The following is a 21,500-nucleotide window of genomic DNA, read 5'->3' on the forward strand; positions in this document are numbered from 1 at the left end:
GTAATTCTGATGGGTTTTCCTTTGAATGTGATGTGCTTCTTTTCTCTAGCGGCTTTCAGTAATTTATTCTTGTGCTGAATTTCTGGTATCTTAACTATTATATGTCTCGGTGTGTTTTTCATTGGGCTGAGGTTCTTTGGCATTCTGTATGCTTCAGTTACCTGAATGTCAGATTGTTTCCTCATATTTGGGAAGTTTTCTGCTATTATTTCTGCCCATGTTTTCTTAATGTCATTTGTGTTGACTCCTTCTTTTTCGTTGATGCCTATTAGTCTCACATTGTCCATCTTTGCATCATCTTGTAGGTGATGAATTATTGTTTCCTGCATCCTCGTTGTTTTTAAGAGATCCTTTCTTACCTGTTCACTAGGTACACCAGCATCTTCAAGATCTGAAACTCTGTCTTCACATTCACTTAAACGGTTTTGCAAGCTCGTGATTGAGATTTTCATTTCCTCTATATCTCTTTGACTCTGCTTCTTGCGATCTATTTCTTTCCTGAATTGCTCATTCAGGGAATCCGTCATTTTTCTAATCTCCTCTATTTTGTGTATCAATATCTTCCTTAGAAGCAGTTAGAAATTCTTTTACTGCAGTGTTTTTTTTTCAGATTGGGTTTCCTGCTTATGTTTCTGTAGTTGCTTCTTTTCTTCATCTGTTACGAGTTCTGAGAGTTCTTTTTTTATTTCAGAAAAGAATTGCACTCTGATTTCCTCTATATCTTTCTGCTGCTGCTCATTTACTATTGACGCTGTTTATTTATGCATTTGAGCCGAGCTAGTGTTCTCCACGCTTGTTCTGGTTGGGCACTGAGTTGCTTCCATATGTTTCTGTATTTGATTCTTTAGTGCAGATGTTATTAATTCAGGGATTTCTTTTTTCATTTCCAATCTGAGGTCTTCTAGAACTTTCTGCAGCTGTTTTATTTCAGAAGCTGTTGATTCATTGCTTTCAGCTGTGTGATTTCCAATTTGTTCTGTGTTAGTGTCTTCTGCACTTGTTATGGGTGGGCTTGGATTCTGAGGTTGCATTTTGTTCCTTCTCGTCATTTTGTGTAGCACTGTCTTCTGCCCTTTGTTGTAGATCTTTGTTGTAGTTATAACCTTCACGAGTACTGAAGTTCAGTTGGAGCTCTATAGAGTCTGGACTTTTCCAGCTGCGTCTGGGTTAGGTCTGGCTGCTGTGCTCAGCTCCTTCCCGTTGTGGACCTGGGCTAGGACTGGGACTGGGAGTTCCAGGAAGTCGGCAGTAATTCCTACTCGGCGGGAGGTGTGGGGTAGGTAAGGCGGAGTGGTGGGGGGTGGCCCAAGGGGGTGGGAGAGGGTCCTGCCCACACTGTGCCTGGGCTGGGACTGGTCCTGCAGGCGCAGGGTAGCAGGAAACTCTCCAAACACTCACCGGACCTGGGCTAGGACTGTGTCTGGGGGTTCCCGGAAGTCAGCAGAAATTCCTACTGGGCGGGAGAGATGGGGGAGGTACAGCGGTGTGGTGGGGGCGGCCTGATGGTGTCGGAGAGGGTCAAGCCCAAGCTGCGCCTGGGCTGGGAGTTGTCCCACCGGCGCAGGCTAGCAGGAACTGTCATGATTTTTTTTCCCAAATTTGTGGTTTGTCATTTCACTTTGTTGGCAATTTCTTTTGATGTGCAAAAACTTCTCAATAAGACGACCTCCCAGTTGTTAATTCTTTCAAGTGTTTCCCATGTGATTTCATTTTTGTTCATGAACTCTTTGTCTACTCCAATGTTTTCAAGAGTTCCTCCTGCTTTCTCTACCAGGAGATTTTGTGTTTCTGTTTTAATATTTAGATGTTTAATCCATTTTGGCTTTAGCTCAGTGCATGATGATAGACTTGCATATAGTTAATTTTTTACCATGTAGAGAGACAGTTTTTCCAGCACCACTTGTTAAAGAGGCTTTTTTTTCTTCTAGTGAGCATGTTTGGCCCCCTTGTCAAGGATGAGTTGGCTGAGTGTGCTTTCAGTTGCTTCTGCATTTTCTAATGTATTCCACTCATGGTCAGGTCTGCTTTTTTATCAATACCATTTTGATTTTATCACAGTAGCTTTGTAGTGTAATTTCAAGCCATTAATTCTAATGCCTCCTTCCTTGTCTTTGTTGCCTACGGTTGCCCTTGCTATTCTTGTTCTTTTCAGGGTCAAAATAAATTTTAGGAAAGATTTCTCTAGGTCTGGGAGGTATGTTCATGGCATTTTGATAGGGATTGCATTAAATCTGTACAACAATTTTGGGAATATGGACATCTTCACAATGTTTGTACTTTCTATCCAGGAGCAGGGAATATCATTCCATTTTTTGAAATCCTGTATGATCTCTTTTTTTAGAATACTGTAATTTTCACTGAATATATCTTTGACTTCTTTAGTTAGATTAATTTTTAAGTATTTCATTTTCTGAGTTGTTATTGTAAGAGATATTGTTTTTCTAATTCCCTCTTAGTGTGTTTGTTATCTGTGTAGAGGAATGATATTGACTTTTGGGTACTGACTTTGCATCCTGCTATGCTACTGAATTTGTGTATCAATTCTAGTAGCTTCTTGGTGGCTTTTTTTTTTTTTGCGTCTTCCAAGTAAAGTATCATGTCATCTGCAAATAATGATAGCTTAATTTCTTCTTTACCTATTCTTATTCCTTTTTTTCTCTTGTCTAATTGCTTTAGGTAATGATTCCAGCACTATATTGAATAGGAGTGGTGATAGAGGACATCTTTGTCTTGTACCAGATCTGAGAGTAAAGGAATTTAGTTTTCCTCTTTTAGAATTATGTCTGCCCTTGAATTGTGATAGATTGCTCCTATCAAATTGAAGTAGAGGGCATGTGCTACATTTATCTGTTTGTCTTTGAACATGAATGAGCGTTTAGTCTTTCAAGAGCCCTTTTTTCGTCAATTGAGATGATCATGTGGTTTTTGGATTTGGTTCTATTGAAATAGTGTATTACATTTATAGGCTTGTGTGTATTGAACCATCCTTGCATCCCTGGGATGAATCCAACCTAAGCATGTTGTTTAATCATCTTGATGATTTGCTGTTTTCTATTTGCTAGGATTTGATTGAGGATTTTTGCTTGTATGTTCATGAGGGAGATTGGCCTTTAGTTCTCTTTTGTAGTTGTGTCTTTCCCTGGTTTTGGTATGACTATAATACTTGCTTCCAGGAATGATTTTAGGAGGACTGCTTCATTTTAAATATAATTGAAGGATTTGAGGAATATAGGGATTATATCTTTTGTAAATTTCTTGTAGAATTTAGCTTGAATCTATCAGGACCTGGAGTTTTCTTTGTCATCAGTTTTTTTATTACATTTTGTTTTTCATTGGCTGTTATTGGGTTATTGATAGTTCTTACATGTTCTTGATTCAGTTTGGTAATTTGTACCCTTCCAGGAATCTATCCATTTCTTCATGTCTTCTATTCTGTGAGAGTAAAGATTCTCAAAGTAGCTATCGATAATCTTCTGAATTTCCATTGGGTTTGTGGTAATTATTCTTTTTGATGAGATGAGCTAGAGGCTTTTCAATTTTATTTACTCTTTTAAAGAACCAGCTTTTCAGTTATGAAAGGTAGAAAAATTATGAAATCACCAAATATATGATCTAGTCCTGAAGATATAGTTCCGAAAATATCACCTCTTTATCCAGTAATAATCCTTGTGTGATACAGATGAAAAAATGTCTTATACAGTTTTATGGGTTGTATACCCTCCAAAGCCCCATGAAGTTATGGCCCAGCTTCTGGAGTTTGTGATTAACTTGTGATCCAGTGTTGGGATTATGGGTGTGACTGTCCTGGGGCAGCTACTCTGCATTACAGTGTGAAGAGTGGAGAGATGTTGCCTAGCTGCCTGAGCTGTTGTCATTCCCTTTGCTCTCTGCTGTTTATCACCACCATGAATGAATGCTCTCTGCTCTGTGCTACTCTGCCTTGGAGCCAGCCAAGTGTGGAATGAAGCCTCCAGTAACTGTGAGCTTAATAAACTATTTCCTTCCTTCGTTTTGAGTTTCAGGTATTCTAGCAACAAGAATAGAGTAACTGAGACACAGAGTTTTTCCAATTGGCTTCAGTAGGATCATAGAATAAGAGTTAGGAAATCAGAAGATTAGATGTGTGCCATTGGCTTGCTATTAAATGCGCACTGTGTTAATCCACCTTTCCTTTTTCTTACTGCATGTTGAAAATAAGAGCAGTAATACTATGCTCAACATGTATCTAAAGGATGTCTAGAACTTATTTTTGGTTTTTTTTGTGATAACGGAGTAATTTTAATTCTAGAACTTGAAGCTATACAAGGTTGGCCTTATAAACTTCATGGACTGTTATACACAGTCAATAAAATGACAACTATGAGATACAGCTTAGTAGCTCATCTTCAGAAATATACTTTTGAATTGTTTAAACACAATCCCCAGAATTAAAAAGAAAATAAAAAATGATCCACAGTTATACTAAATTTTCAATCAAATGTTTTATATGTAATACTGGATAAACACCAATCAGGACCTAGTGGGGGACACTGCAAGTGATGTCAGAGTCTCTTCTTGTTGCTCTCTACCAGGAAGGTTTCTTGAGTAGGGGTGTGGCTGGCCAAAGGTGTCTACAGTGAGGACTAAGCTGGCCAGTCCAATTCTACCACAGTTTCTGGGTTTCCACTTTTTTTTCTTTGTCAGTTAAAAGTGGACTTTGAGAATTAAATACTTATCTTTACAGGGTATGCTGTGAAAGCATATTTGCTTACAAACATATAAAAATACTTCTTAGTTTGATAAGAAGATAATATATAAAAGTATATAGCAAAAACATTAATCATATCTGATTCTGGAAAGATCAATTCCATATTTTATATCATATCAAACAAAGACAGTTCTAGTTGTTTTTAGAATCCTTTAACCAGAAATCCTTGAAAATGAAGACGAACAGAAATTATTCATTCTTATTATTAGTGAGACTATGGAAAATATTAAATTAGGAAACCAACTACAGTAAAATGCCTACGTCCACAAGGGACCAAATATATGGCCACACAGATTATTATCATCTTCAAGAGGAAGAGTAATATCAAAGGTTTCTTAAGCAGTTTTTAATCCATCCATACTAGTCATTTTGGTATTGTTGGCCACTAGAAAAGCATAAGGTGTAGCATCAGGAAATGTCTGAAATGTCTCACTTCTGTAGATTCCATTCAGTGTACTTAAACTTAGATAAAGTTGACATCAAAATTCCTAAGGATAGGCAAAAATTCACATTTTTAAAAAACTCCTTACGTTTCTATTTAGTGTAGCAGTAGGCAATATGGTTCCAGAAGCTAAAAAGTATTTCACAATCTATGATTTCCTCTTGGCAAATAATCTCAGTTCTGAACTGACTTATCCCTAATAAAATTCAAGCCCTTAAAAAAAGAATGTGTCTATATACATAGACAGTATTTTAAAGGAGTCGGATAATCTTTGAAGCAACCTTAGTATTTCCTTTACATTGACCTGGAAAGGACCACTGTATTAGCTTTGTGGGATGGATGGTCAGGCTTTTTGGTCTAAGGCTAACATGGTGATCATTTGTCTAAGGTTAGAAAGGTGCCAACATGATGTAAGCCACAAGGAGAGGAGGAGGATATGAAGTCCTTTCCTGGTAGCTGGTAGCTAAAATTGAAGAGATTCTTAGAGAATACCACAAGGGCAGCCTTTCTTGTGATATTCTTGCTCCTGAAATTTCCTTATAACCTGAACAAGTTCATGGAAAGCTTGATCTCCATTTATCCTAATCTTTGCAGACGCCTCCATGTATGTTATGTTAAGTTGCTCTGCTAACTGCTGTCCTTCCTCCCGTGTCACCTGCCTTTGATGATCCAGGTCTACTTTGTTACCAGTTAAAATCATTGGAAATTCATCATGATCCTTTACTCTGAGAATCTGTCTTTGAAATTTATAGATTTCTTCAAAACTGCCTCTGTCTGTGACTGAAAAGATGGACAAGAAGCCTTCACCAGTCCACATGTACTGTTATATCATGGCTCCAAACTCTTCTTGTCCAGCTGTGTCCCAAATATCTGGCTGACTGCTCGGTCATCTATCATACACTGCTTAGTGTAGGACTCCTCAATGGTTGGATGGCAATTTTTTTTTAAAATTATTTATTTATTTTATTTTATTTTATTTTATTGAGAAACAAATATCAATGAGACACTTTCCAAGCTGATTAATAGGACATTTTCAATAATTCATACATTGCATATTGTTATCTTCTCAATCTGTTACAAAATAGGACTGGATGAACTGGATGGCGAGCGCCTACTTGCCCCAGCCGACCCCTGCCGACCACCCGCTGCTGGTGCTTCTCTTCAGAGCCGCCCAGCCAGCCAGCAGCAGCCATGGGGAAGCCACGACCCAGCCCTGGGACGTGTACTACCAGTGGGCTGTGGGCAAGCATCCGGGCGAGGGTCGCGGGGGCTGCGGGCAGTGAAGAAGGCCCAGACACAGAGCAGCGTGGGTGCTGAGACAGGCTGGGGGCCGCCCTAGGCATGGAGGTGCGGGGCACGCGGGGCACCGGGGGCTGGGGCAACAGCTGTGGGGCGTGCTCCTTTATGCTTCTCCGCAGCACCTAGAATTTATTTTTAATTCTTTTTCATTTTAAAGGAAAAACCCTCACAGGATTAAAAACAGGATAATAGGAGATTAACAATGGGTAATATATTGCATATTATCTTCTTCAAAGTAGTTTCTTAAATTACAAAGTATAAGCGTGCATAATTGATCAAACGCTATAAACACAAATCATTTTATTCAATGAACTAAAAGGAGTCAGTAATATAATTATCTTATTTATCTTTTATATATGTTTTTTCTTTTTCCTTCCTTCTTTTCTTTTAGCCATCCCAGTTGTTCTTTCCTTGTGAACAGCTGTATACTGTGGTTCTACATACCTTTGTTGCAAAACACAATGTTTCTCCAAATGTCTGTGCTCTTTGCTTGATCAAAATACGGGTAATATCATCCATCTCCACAAATGAGTTGCATCAGCCAAAGAAAGTCTAGAACTTATATAGGTACTATAAATCCTTTATTTCACATAAAGCATTATATCTTTATAGAAATAGCAAGTTTATTGTTGGGAAAAATTATGAACAGACACCAGGATGTGAAATGTTGCAAAGTTCTCAAGCACATCTCAGGTCCATTCAGAATAGTGCAACTTTCCTTTTATGAATAATTTATTGTTTCCATTCCTTTGAAGATCTTTGTGAAATTAAGTGCAATAGCTATTGTTAAAGGTAATACAAGGATCACATGTCCATAATATGGACAACAAACAAGAACTGTGCTATTTGGTCTCTATTTCTCTGGGACATTCCTAAGCAGAAAGAAAATGCTGATAGGAAAGCAACGTCAGTGGAAGCCAGTGATTATGCCCACTTCTTGTGTGAACCAGGAAGAGTCTATTCAGTGTTCAACAATGATTTTTATTGTTAACTTCTGCCATATGCCGGAAATGAGATAGGGTCTGAGGACTCAGAAATGAGAGAAAATCATCTAATTTCTTCAAATATCTGCATATAGTTAAACAGAGACAATAACTAAATGTCCCATTATGGAAACATTAAAACAACAATTTCAGATTCCAGGTATTTTATTAGAAAGTAAAGAAGTTTTAGAAATAACCTGTTGTATGTTGTAGAAACAAAGCAATGGAGACAGGATTAAAAATGAAACTGTCAATTCATGGCTTTTAAACACTGACATTTTACTTTCCCCCTAAACATCAGAATGTGTCTATCAGTTTCAGAGTTCTAAAGTACACTTTGTCTGAGGAAGTTTTTAAACTCTTTCCAGTTTCCTGAGAAATAATAAAATCAAATGAGTTATGAAATTCCTAAGTTAAAAATCCCTGAGTTAAATTCTCCTATTCAGATTGAGAATAATGAATAAAAGATTTTAGGAGGTTGCAGATAGCGTCCAGAAAAGCCTAGAGTGCAGAAAATGAATGATACCAGTACCAACCAGTGTGGATCTTTTCTATCTTTGATCTTTGCCTCTGACTTCAGAAATCCTTCCTTCAGTGGATGCAGCCAGTATTGCCCCTCCTCTCTTCTGGGATCTACTTGGAGCCCCAAAGAGTAGAACACAGTGAGAAATGATACTTTTCCTAGAGAGGTAGAAAAGAAAAACGGTTGCTTGGGCTGTGAAAAGACTCATGCACTGGATTCACCTGACAAGATGCCCTGTGTGGGTCATGACAGCCTTGTGTATTCACATCTTGTTTTCTGCCCAAGAACTGTAGTTGATTGCTCAAAAATGCTATGCTCTCTTTTTCTTTTGATATAATGATAAGAAGTTTACTTTAGAAATATTGTACAGATAAAATGAAACAATTTATCTGAGCACAACTCAGATGCTACTATTTACAAGTCCTTCAATGTTGGTTCACAATGCTGTGACCATATTCATCATTCTAAATATAGTCTTTTTAAAAATTTTTATTTTTATTCATTTTAATGAGAAAAAATAAAATAGCAGTGAAATGGCTTCAAAACAGGTTAGTAGGATAGCTACAATAATTAATACATAGCATATTATTGTCTTTATATTAGTTATTCAGAGGACGAGTTGAAGACACGATATTTGTCTAAACAATATTAGCACAAACATTTCTTCTCAATGAATTAAGAGGCCTTAATTTTTTTGAAGTGCTCAGTAGAATGTCCAGATACCCAAAATGTACTATCATGGAGTAGATGTCTACAGGAAATTGGACTGGGGTGAGATTAAAGGAAAATTGTGACTTTTGGCTCAAGTATAAATTTTAGAGTACACAGCTAAAACTGTGGACAATCCTGTCATCCCATTTCACTACTCAAGCTTCATGTGTGAGTTTATGACAGAAAACAATTGTTACAGTAGTCCTTTGCCCATCCATTGTCCCTATTGCCACTTTCAGAAAAGGGCTGTGTCTCTACTGCCTTATCTCCAAAACTACAATGCTCACACTTTTTACCTGGCTGAAGACAAGTGAAAGATCTAGGTTAACCAAGAGAACTGACAGTGACAGATATGGGATTTACATTTAAGATACCATGAAGAAGGAGACACAGAGTTGTTGCCAACTGTACTAGAATAATCAAAATTAAAGTCTAGAATTGCTTGAGCACGTAGTATTATATGACCTTGATAGCTTAATGTATACAGTTAATAAATACTCAAACTTTCTTTTTTTTAAGTGAGATTCTTTTTTTTAAAATATTAATTTATTAATTTATTTATTTTGTGTCTGTGTGTGGCCAGCTCAGCCCACCAGGGGCAGGGCTGGCTGGCATGTGGTGCTGGGGGATTGAACCGTGGTCCCTGTGCTTAGCTTAGCTTAGCTTGTTCTAAGTAGGTGCTTTAGACACTGAGCCATCTCAGAAGCCCCTCAAACTTTCCATGTTAGCCAAATTTTAAGGACTTTTGAAATTTAATGGAATTTGATTAAAAATGACAAAATTAATCTTCACAAAGGGAATTAAGCTCACCTCTGCTCAGGAGAAATCTCAAGTGTACTCCTCACTTTGTTAATTTCTTTCCTCTTATAAAATATCCTGAGCTTGCTATGGTACTGAACACTTATGATCCCAGCACTCAGGAGTAGGAAGGGAATCCACTTGAACTAAAGGCCAGGTTGGGCTACCCAGTGAGTTCAAAGCTAACTTGAAAATCATAGCAAGACACTGTCTCAAAAAGTTCTGCACTTTTATTTTCATTGTTCATACCCATAAATAAATGTGCAATTATAGTCAGGTTTAAATATTATTTGATAACATTAATCACATTATCATTTGTGTACAAGCAAAAAAAGTTAACCATGTTTCATCTCTTCAACCAAAACTTTTCAGCTATTTGAACTTTTCAGCTAAATTCAAGGAATCCCCAATCAACCGTGAATCTAATGTGAATCAAAATAGAAATTGAAGAAGTTAGTCTTCTGAGATCTTATGACCAATAAGATAGTGTTTATAGGTGAATTTGTGACATACAGTTTTACTATGTTTTCAAAGCTCTATCTCAAATGGTTGCTAAACAACCTGAGATTAGACTCTCCAACTGTGGAGCCCCTTCAGTGTGTTACTGATGTCCCTGTTCCTCAGGCTGTAGATGAAGGGATTTAGCATAGGGGTGACCAAAATGTGAATCAATGAGGCCACCATGCTCTGGCTGGGATTATATGACACAGCTGAACCAAGGTATACTCCAATACCATTTCCATAAAATAAGCAAACAACTGACAGATGAGAAGTACAGGTAGAGAAGGCTTTGTATCTTCCACCTAATGAAGATATTTTTAGAATGGAGGAAACAATTTTATAGTAAGAGCAAAGGATCCCTAAAATTGGAAAAAAGCCTAATATGGCACCAACAAAATATGTGACCAGGGTTTTGATCAAGGCATCAGAACATGACAGGTTAAGGAGTTGAGTAGGATGGCAGAAGAAATTACCAATTTCCACATCCTTGAAGCAAGGAAATTCCAAAGCAATTACGTTGTACGTCAATGAGTCCAAAAGGCTTATAAAGACACACAAAAAAATTAGTAAGACACAGAGGTGAGGATTCATTATGACTTTGTACCGCAATGGGTGGCAGATGGCCACAAAGCGGTCATAAGCCATCACAGTCAGAAGCTTGTCATCCATACATCCAAAAATGATGAAAAAAGACATCTGTGTGAGGCAACTCACATAGGAGATGACCCTCTTGTGATTCAGGATGTCTGCAATCATCTTTGGCATCATGGTAGTGGCAAAACAGATGTCAACAATGGAGAGGTTGGAGAGGAAGAAGTACATGGGGGTGTGGAGGTGGGAGTCAGAGCTGACAGCCAGGATGATGAGTAGGTTCCCAACCACAGTGACCAGGCACATGGACAGGAAGAGTCCAAAGAGAATGGGCTGAAGTTCTGGATCATCTGAGAAACCAAGGAGATGGAATTCTGAGACGTAGGTTAGATTATGTGTTTCCATAGTGCTTGATTACTTTTCTAAAAATTCATTAGAAAAATGGAATGAATAAGTAGCATACAAGACTCTACATGTTATAAATTCAAGTATTCACAAGCAAAATATTCCCACATGAAATTTTTAAACCTTAAAGATATTCATCCATGTGATAAACCACATGGGCACTCTGTTACAAATACTCTAGGGGCAAGTTTAGAACATTCAAGTGTAGAATGCTACTATGCCAGTAAAATATACCAACTAAAAGCTGGAATAGAGAATCCTGATTTATTGTGTACAGGAACAAATTCCCTATGAGGCATGAACTTACTATGTATATCAAAATTGTACCAATGAACTTAAATATATAAATAAGGGCATATGTGAGAGGCCTTCCGCCACACCCGCCAGATCGCCTCCAGCCCCAGCCCAGGTCCAGCATATGTGAGAGAACTTCTGCCATGCCCATCGGACAGTTAAAGCCCCATCCCAGGAGAAGCATGTGTGTGAGACCTTCCCCTTGTGCTCTCTGGACACCTCCAGCCTAAGACCTTGGTCAGCATGTATGTGTGGGACTGTCCACACACTCATGGAAACCGCCTCCACCAGATGGGCATAGTGTGAAACTCTGTGGCTGAAGTCCCTGGAGAGAGGCTAAGGGCCAGAACCACCCAGCTAATCCAGAAGCAAAACATCTTGCCAGAGGGGCACAGCAGGTTCACTTCCATGGGCTGCAGCAGGAAGAGGCTGATCACAGCAGCCAGACACAAGTCAGGCACATTGGGATGAATTCAAACTTGGTAGATCTGGACCATTAAGCTGAGACACTGCAAGACCCAGATCTATGACAGCATACTCTTTCTTTCTCTCTTGATCTAGAGAGGGGTCAACAGGTAACTGGGGATAACTAGTCTGCCTGGAAGACCCCAGGTACATTAATGGGAGGTGATCAGACAGAATTAAGAGGAACTAACTTAAACAGAAATTCCAAATTTAAGATCTGCTTAGCTACAGGGACATAATGTTCGTTCTTACTGTCTGAAATACAAACCCATCAGTTACAAAAGTTTGTCAACTGTTGTGTATCACTATCCATTATTAGTGTTCCTAATTGTAGTTCTCTAAATACAAAACTATAGCAGCCTTAACCATATAATCTCTTTGGGTAAAAATTTCTGAAGTTGCTAAGGTTATAACTTCACCAAAGCTCTAAACCAAAGGTCAGAGGACAGTGCTATACAAAATGACAAAGAGAATGAACTATATGTATTCTCAGGTCCTGAGCCCACCCAGAACAAATGCAGGAGACATGAGCATAGAAGAAATTGGAAATCACAAACCTGAAATCTCTGAATTAAGAGCATTTGAAGTATAGAAAAAACTACAGAAAGGTATAAAAGAAATTAGATGAGAAATAACCTCTGAAGTAAAAGAAATGATAACCATAATGAAAGAATTACTAAGTGTTTCTAAAGAAGATGCTGATAAAAATATAGGAGCATAGAAAAATGATGGAATCCTTCAATGAGCAATATAGGAAAGGAATATAATACATGGAGCAGATTCAAAGAGTTATGCAGGAAATTAAAAAATCAATCACAAGTTGGCAAAACTGTTTGAATGAAAGTGAAGATAGAGTTTCAGATCTTGAAGACAACATCGCAGCTAGTGAAAAGGTAAGAAAAGATCTCTTAAAAACAAGGAGGAAGCAGGAAAAAGTAATTCAACATCTGGAAGACGATGCAAAGATGAACAACATGAGACTAATAGGCATCAATGAGAAAGAAGGAATCAATACAAATGATTTAAAAAGAATATGGGCAGAAGTAATAGCAGAAAACTTCCCAAATATTGGGAAACAATCTGAAATTCAGGTAACTGATACATACAGAACTCCAAATAACATCAACCCAATTAAAAATACCCCAGACATACAATAGTCAAGATCCCAGAAATCCAGTATAAGCACAATATACTAAAAGCCACTAGAGAAAAGAAACAGATCATATTTAAAGGAAAACCCATCAGAATAATGGGAGATTTTTAGTCACAAACAATCAAGTCAAGAAGAGCTTGGAATAGGGTACTTCAAGTCCTCCATGAAAACAAGTTTCAGCCCATGGAACTGTCTTTTAAGTTTGATGAAGAAGTGAAATAGTTCCATGACAAAGAACAAGTAAAGAATTTCACGGTGACAAAGCCAACCCTACATAGTCTACTAAAAGATATGCTAGAGAGGGACAAATCTGACCAGTACTTTACTAATGAGAACAGAAAGAACCCATCAAATAGGGCAAACAAACACAGGAGAAAAGGGGGTAAACAACAGCAGGGAAATAACATGTTAATCATAAGTCAATAATCTCAATTGTAACCATCAATGTAAATGGACTCAATTCACCAATTGAAAAAACAGACTGGCACAGTGGGATTAGGAAACAAAATCCAACAATATGCTGTATACAAGAAACACATTTAGCTCATAAAGACATTCATAGGCTGAAAGTTAAAGGATGGAAAACAATACTACATGACCCAGTACCTCAGAAAAAATCAGGAGTAGCAATCCTGTTTGCAGACAGTCGCAACTTCAAACCAAGAATGATCAAATGAAATAAAGAAGGCCGTAAATACTGGTTCAGGGAAAATACAAGAGGAAGAGGTAATAGTCATAAATATGTACACACCAAAAAGGGAGCACCTTGTTATATAAGAGAAATCAAATGGACATGAAAAGTGTAATACACAATACCACAATCTTAACAGGAGAACTTAACACACCCTTATCCGAAAAAGATAGGTCAAGAAGACAATTAGCAAAGAATTAGCAGAACTCAACCAGAACTTAGAACAAATGGACTTAATGGACATATACAGAGTGTTCCGCCCAAATGCAACTTAATGCACATTTTTTATGCAAGAAAATGGGAATTATTCCATGTTTTTTATCTGACAACAGTGCGATGAAACTGGAAACAAATAGCAAAAGAAACCAGAAAAAGCGCATAAATACATGGAAATTAAACTACACTTTACTCAGCAACCAATGGGCCACAGAAATTAAACAAGAAATTGAACAATATCTACAATACAAAAAATTCAAACACAACTTATCAAAATTTGTGGAATACAATGAAATCATATCGTATAGAAAAATTTATAGTGGTGAACTTTCACATTAGGAAAACAGAACAAGAACAAATCAAATATGTATCCTAATGCTACACCTCAAGCTTCTAGAAAAAGAAGAGCAACTAAAACACAAAACCCCCCAAAAGGTGGAATTTGTAAAGATCAGTGCAGACATTAATACAATTGAGACAAAGAAAACTATACAAAGAATTAATGAATCAAAAAATTGATTCTTAAAAAAAAATTGATTCTTTGAGTGGCGAAATAAAATGGATAAACTCCTAGTCAACACACAAGAAAAGGAAAGAAAAAAGTGAAATTAGAGCAAAAAGGAGTAAAAACGGTGAAATAACTACAGATCCTGTGGAAATTCAGAAGATCATCAATATCTACTTCAAAAATCTTTACTCTCATAAGTTGGAAAACAAGAATTGGACAGATTCCTAGATACGTATGAATTACAAAAACCTGAATTAAGAAGATATTGAAATAAGATAACCCAATATTTGTTAATAAAATTGATAATGTAATAAAAAAGCTACCAGCTGAGAAAAGCCTCCATCCTGATGGGTCTATAGTTGAACTCTACAAGGAATTTAGAAAAGGTTTAATCCCAATATTTCTTAAAAACTTCAGTGAAATTGAAAAGAAAGCAACTCATTTCTGTAGACAGTATTACACTGATAGCAAAACCACAGACAGATTCAACCAGAAAAGAGAAATATAGGTCAATCTCCCTAATGAGTATAAATACAAAAATACTAAATAAAATGTTAATAAATAGAATGCAACACGTCATCAGGAAGATTATACAGGATGAGAAGGTGGGATTCCTCCCAGGCTGCAGAGTGGTTCAACATAAGCAAATCTACAAATGTAGTGCACCACAGCAATGGAACACAAAACAAAAACACATGATCATCTTAACAGATTTAGAAAAGCTTTTGATAAAGTCCAATACTCATTCATGATAAAAAAGTACAGAAAATTGGAATAGATGGCTTATACCTCAATTGGCTAGAAGCTTTCTATGATAAACCAACAGCCAATATCTAACTAACTAGACAAAAACTGAAAGCTTTCACTCTAAAATCAGGTACACTTTCTCTACTCCTACTCACTATAGTTCTGGAAACTTTAGCCAGAGCAATTAGACAAGAGAGAGCAATAAAAGTATAAAAATTGGAAAGAAGTTAAATTATCCTTATTCACAGATGAAATTTTACTCTACATGGAAGGCACACAAACTATAACAAGAGCCTCCAAGAGTTAGTAGCAAATTCAGAATAGCAGGATACAAAGTAAACACCCCAAAATCAATATCATTCCTGTACACATACAAAAATTCACTGAGCGAGAAATTAGATAACCCCCCCCTTTGCAACAGCATCCAAAAATGAAATACTTAGGAGTTACTCTAGCAAAGGAAGTAAAAGATATACACAATGAAAATTCAAATACTGTGAAAAAAGAGATTGAAGAGAATCTCAGAAATTTAGAAGCTATTTCTTGGTCTTGCATACTATGTCCAGACTGTGTGTGAATCTTTCCTCACCTCTGGGTTCATATTACTTATGGAAAATAAGGAGAATGTCATCCATCTTGACATCCATAGCAGCTAAAAATGCTTGAAAATGAAGCATGTAGTCATTGTTAATTTTTGGTTTTAAGATAAGGAGTACCTTCCTTATCCAAGGAGAAAGCTATTTATAGGTAGAGTTAACTGTATCAAAATGGTTCTAGAACATGGAACAATATGGAGCTCTGTAATGAATTTCTTCTGGAGGGAAACATTTATCTGATCTTTTTTCTTTGTGACTTTAAAAAAATCATACGCATTTCTGCTGTATTTTTGAATCATGAATGGAGGTGCAAATAAATGGTTTTTTGTGTCCATGTGTCAATCACATAGACTCACATAAGGGCTTTTGTATAATGTCTACATCCATGGGGTATTTGAGGAAGGAAAGGGCATGCAGATAGGAACTTTCCAAGCATGTATATGTCATGCTGAGTAAGGACAATTATTGTGACTCAAGGAATAATTCTTTCAATGTTTAACAGAGATTTTATTTCGGAAGCCTCCTCTCAACCAAGCAAGGTTTATGCTCTGGGGAATCAGATGTACATAAGATCATATCATCTCCAAATACATGCATATAATTACATGAAGACAACAATAACATGTCCTGTTACAGAAATATTAACAGAATAACTTCAGGTCACAGTAAATCATTGATATGAAGATTGTTTATATGGTTAATGGTAATGAAAAGTGCATTTCATTTTTTTTTAATATTATACACGTGAACCCCAAGTGCAACACTCCTCATAAATAGTGAAACACTCTTCAATTTGTAGTGCATTTGTTCTACAGAGAAAGCAACACTAAAGTCAATGCTGCCTCAGAGATACTAAAAACTGTCCTGAATCTAGAAATAATTGTATACACAAGATAGGATGGATATACAGCTATTTTCTATTAGTTCATTCAGAAGGTTTGTACTAATATTGTTGAGACAAGATATCATGTCTGCATCTTGTCCTCTGAATAACTACTATGAAGTCAACAATATGCAATATATTAATTATTGTAACCATCCCACTAACTTGTTTTGAAACTGTTTCATTGCTATTTTATCTTTTTTTCTCATTAAAATGCATAAAAAAGTTGAAAAAGCAAAGTGAGGGGCATGAAATTAGTCATGGGCATCAAAAAAGAGAGAAATAATAGCTGGACTCAAAGTATTGAAATTATATTGACAGATGTTGCTAAATGCACTAAAATTTTTCATTGTTTCTTAGTCCACTGAAACTTTTAAGCTGAGGCTTGGAAGTCTTAATCATGGGTGTGTTTCAGGTACATTTTAACTCTTCCATTTCCTAAACAGAAATGAAATAAAGGCTTCACATAGTCCCATTTGAGAGCGAGAAATAGTCTCAGGTACAGAGAACGATGTGGGAGACTCCACAAATACCTGGCAGAGTGGTAATTGAGAAATCAGTTTTGAATTATACTGAGAGTGCACATTAGTTTATTAGGATGATAATCATTTGAAAATATTTGTTTCTGTTTCCTTATCATACAAGTGGAATTCTGTATAAAAATACTAGTGGGAGCTATTTCTCTGATTTTTAACAAATAATCTTTGTAATGTTTTGCATCTTGTAAGTCTATCCTTTCTCTGCGGTGTTTGTTTGTCATCCATAACCGTTTTTCCTATGTTGGATGCAGCTGGCACCTCACAGTGTTCTGTGATTTCTCAGGAACCTCTGCAAAGCACCGGGACAGTATGCAAGGAATCCTTTTCCAAATGTCAGAAAAGGGAAATGGATGCTTGTGTTGGTAAGAGGACAACCTGCCAGGACTAATCCTTATGTGATGCCCTGTGTCTATAATAAGACAGATTAATTTAAAAGTGGCTTACCATTTTAATACCTAGCAATCTGCCTTGGATTTCATTAAACAATAGGTCTATTTTCCATATGGAATTACAACGTGAGCACTCTAACAAGAGGAAGACAAAACCAATGAAATGAAATCTGTGCATAGAACATATTGTCAGGAGTAAGAGAAGCCCTCAGCATCAGTTCATGATGTTATGCTCCTTTCCTCCTCCTCCACATCCTTTCCATCACCTTCATCCTCCTTTTAAAATGCTTTGCAAATACTTCAGAAGGGCACATTTTCTTTGGCTATGGATGAGATATCAAGCAGAAAGAGGGTGTGTGAAAATAAAATTTGAATATATATATACATATATATATGTATATATATATTCAAATTTTATATATATATATATTCAAATATATATATAATCAGGGATTGAACTCAGGGCCTTGCGCTTGCCAGTGAAGCACTTATTCTACTGAGCCATCTCCCCAGCCTCTGAAATAATAATTCTTTTTCCCACTACAAAAACATACAATTTCTATTTCTCTTAACTGATATTTTTGCATTTTTACCATCCCATCTTTCTACCCAAACTGTCTACTTGTCTTTATGGTAAGGAAACTACTTTTAAGGATTTTTCCAGGATCATGAGGTTTCTCAACACTTACTGAATTATGCTGTTTCTCTGCTGGTCACAGTCATAAAGGAGCCTTCTATGCCTGCTGTCCAGTGAAAGCTCTGGCTCATTGCTCTGCATTCAAAATAATGCAAATACAGGAGCTTCCAGATGCAGACAATCATGGGAACTGCAACATAGGTGTGGCACTCACTGATCAAAATCGTCATATAAAGGACTGGGGGTGGGAGTCAATTATTATAACTATATGATTGTAGAGATGCAATACACGGCACACATCATTACACAAATTGGCCAGTGTCATAGCATTCCCTAAGAAGTTCCCTTTTTCCATAATTTTATTGAAAAACAAATAGCAATGAGACAATTTCAAATCAAATTGGTAGGACAGTTTCAATAATTAGTACACTGCATAAATTCCTCCCAGTGGTTAATTGCTGTGCAAGATGTGGACATGATATCCTATCTACAAACACAATTAGAACAAATCACTCTATTCATTAAGAGAATGTAAGTATATATCTATCCTAACCACTTTGAATACACAGATACAAAATGGACATTCATCTGCATACCCTTTTTTATTAAGTTCTGTTATTTGAATATTATAGGTGTGTTAACTCAGCAAAATAATCTAAAAGAGTTCAGTAGTCCATAATAGTATTGGGTCTTACGCTTCCCTGGCAATGTCAGAAATTGTTGACCTGAGTTCCCTACAGCTCAACACAACAGCATGGCTTTACTTCTTATATTTCATTTTTATACTTTTCTGCTGGATGGTTAAGACCAAGGTAAAGCAGGACCTATGCAACAAGAGTTGTAGCTTTTGGGTCTGATAAGGTCAGTGAAATCCCCTCAGGATTTATCCTGAGATCCTGTACCTCCTCAGATTGTAGAACCTTTGTCAGTGTCAGCCATGTGGATGAGTCACGGCCATTGCTTGGTCAATGTGCTCTCTGTGAAAGCCTGAGAGAGTGTTTTCTCTCCATGTGACTCTCCTTAGGCACACTCTACATCATCGATCACTTTCCTCTTTGGCCCCATAATCTTCTTCATCAGAAAATTTGGGACACTGCAGAGTTACATGATGTCACAGTACAAGTTCTCATATGTCCTGAGTCTTAATTGACCTTGGAAAGTTAGGGACAAAATGTTGGCTTTCCTTACAGCCCTCCTTTTCATCTAGTTTTGGTCTGCAATCTTAGGTTGTTAACCATCCAGAAGACAAGCTTAATGTGACTACCATACAACTTAGGCTGTTAAACTTAACCTCACTGTCTGCATATCGAACACCTTAGGCATATTATGGAACAGGTATTTTTCATCAAGTATTGATATGTTGAACTTTAAGTCCCTACAGAATATGATAAAAACATTTAAAAATTAGAAAATATTTTAAAAATGGGCATAAAGAATTATATACTTCTTATGTTTACAAGTAAGTCCAAAAAACTCACCATATACAACCTTGAAGCAGGACAGTCCCACAATATTCCTTTTTCTGTCTTTTGCTTTCATTCAGCACCCACTTCTTTTTGAACAACCATCTGCCCAAAAGACTTCATAGCAGCAACTGGCATGTAATGACAAGTAGCCCGTATGCAGAAGACCAGAATGACAGGCACTCCAAGTATTAAACTACTATTACAGATTACCATCTGCAGTGCAGTTGCTTAGATCACAGGTATCAGTATATATAGTTAGTCAGGGTGAAAATCTTTGAAATTAACTGATAGATTCAAAAATCTTCTGGAGATTTACAGGATCATTGCCTGCACATCTTCTACAAATAACTGTATGTCTTGACATGGTGAGGTTTCCTAACTCTTCTCCTTTCCCTTTCTTGATTAGTTAGTCCTCGAGGTCCTGCTTTACTTTTACTTATATTATACCTTTCTAATTATATTTCTTCTTTTGAGTTCTTATACTAGGGAAACTATATGATATTTACACATGTGTGTCTGGTTTATTTCACTTATGAGTATATCTTCAAGTAGCATCCACTTAAATATAAAGACTAAGTTTATCATTCTTAATAGCTGAATAATACTCCATTGTATAAAAATACCACATCTTTTTCAACCATTCCTCAGGTGATGGGCATCTTGGTTGTTTCCAAGATTTGGCTATCACAAATTGTGCTGCTATAAACATAGGCACACATATATACCTATGATATGATGTTTTCAGATCCTCTGGGAAAATTCCCAGTAGAGGAATAGGTGGTTTAAAGGGGATTTCCAGTCCAACTTTTCTAAGGAGTCTCCATACTGATTTCCATAACGGTTGCACCAGTCTACATTCCCACCAGCAGTGGAGAATTGTTCCTTTTTCCTCACAGCCTTTCCAACATTTGTTGTTGGGTGATTTCATTATGATAGCCATTCTTTCTGGGGTGAGATGATATCTCAATGTTGTTTTAATTTGCATTTTGCGGATGGCTAGTGATATGGAGCATTTGATCTTATATTTATTCGCTTCTTTAATTTCCTCCTCTGAGAAGCATGTTTTCATCTCAGATGCCCATTTCTGGATTGGGTCTTTAAATTTTGGGGCCCTAGTGGTTTTCAGTTCTTTATAAATTCTAGAGAGCAGACCTTTGTCTGAGTACTTATTTGTCATTATTTTTTCAAAATTTATGGGTTGACTTTTCACTTTCTTGGTAATTTATTTTAACATTAAAAAACTTCTCAGTAAGAGCAGATTCCAGTTGTTAATTCTTTCAACTGTTTCCTGTGTGATTTGATTTCTGTCCATGAACTCTTTTTCTACCCCTATGTCTTCAAGAGTGTCTCCTACTTTCTCTTCCAGGAGATTTAGTGTCTCTGCTTTAATGTTTAGATCTTTAATTCATTTTGACTTTAGTTTAGTGCATGGTGATAGACCTGGGTCAAGTTTAACTTTTCAGCATGTGGAGAGCCAGTTTTTCCAGCACCATTTGTCAAGAAGGCTGTCTTTCTTCCCGTGAGTATGTTTGGTTCCTTTGTCAAAGATAAGGTGGCTGAGTGTGTTCATAGGGGCTTTAGCGTCTTGTAATCTATTCCATTGATTTTCAGATGCATTTTGTTGCCAGTACCATGCTGATTTTATCACATTAGCCTTGTAGTATAATTTCAAGTCTGGAATGGTAATGCCTCCTGCCTTGTCTTTATTTCCCAGAATTGCCTTTGCTGTTCTAGGTCTTTTCCGGTTCCAGATAAATTTTAGGAATGATTTCTCTAGGTCTGTGAGGTATGTTTGTGGTAGTCTGATAGGGATTGCATTAAATCTGTACAGCCATTTTGGGAGTATGACCATCTTCACAATGTTGGTTCTTCCTATCCAGGAGCATGGAATATCTTTCCATTTTCTGAAATCCTCT

General features: G+C 36.9%; 2 protein-coding genes and 1 pseudogene across 2 annotated transcripts in view; all 3 read right to left on the bottom strand.

Annotated features, from left to right (window-relative positions):
* LOC101563650 (zinc finger protein 699) overlaps positions 1-21,500 on the bottom strand; it is a 959,136-nt gene that overhangs the window by 275,181 nt on the left and 662,455 nt on the right. The window lies entirely within an intron of this gene.
* LOC101566027 lies at positions 5,671-6,382 on the bottom strand (annotated as a pseudogene).
* Positions 10,071-11,036, bottom strand: LOC101566425 (olfactory receptor 7E24-like). The gene has a single exon (XM_004633024.3). The coding sequence runs from the start codon at positions 10,998-11,000 to the stop codon at positions 10,071-10,073; it is 930 nt and encodes a 309-aa protein (XP_004633081.1). The 5' UTR covers positions 11,001-11,036.

This window comes from Octodon degus, unplaced genomic scaffold (assembly GCF_000260255.1).
Source record: "Octodon degus isolate 3935 unplaced genomic scaffold, OctDeg1.0 scaffold00050, whole genome shotgun sequence".
Taxonomy (NCBI): domain Eukaryota; kingdom Metazoa; phylum Chordata; class Mammalia; order Rodentia; family Octodontidae; genus Octodon; species Octodon degus.

Excerpts from the sequence above, each read along its gene's own strand:
- LOC101566425 (XM_004633024.3), bottom strand. The coding sequence starts at position 11,000 with ATGGAAACACATAATCTAACCTACGTCTCAGAATTCCATCTCCTTGGT.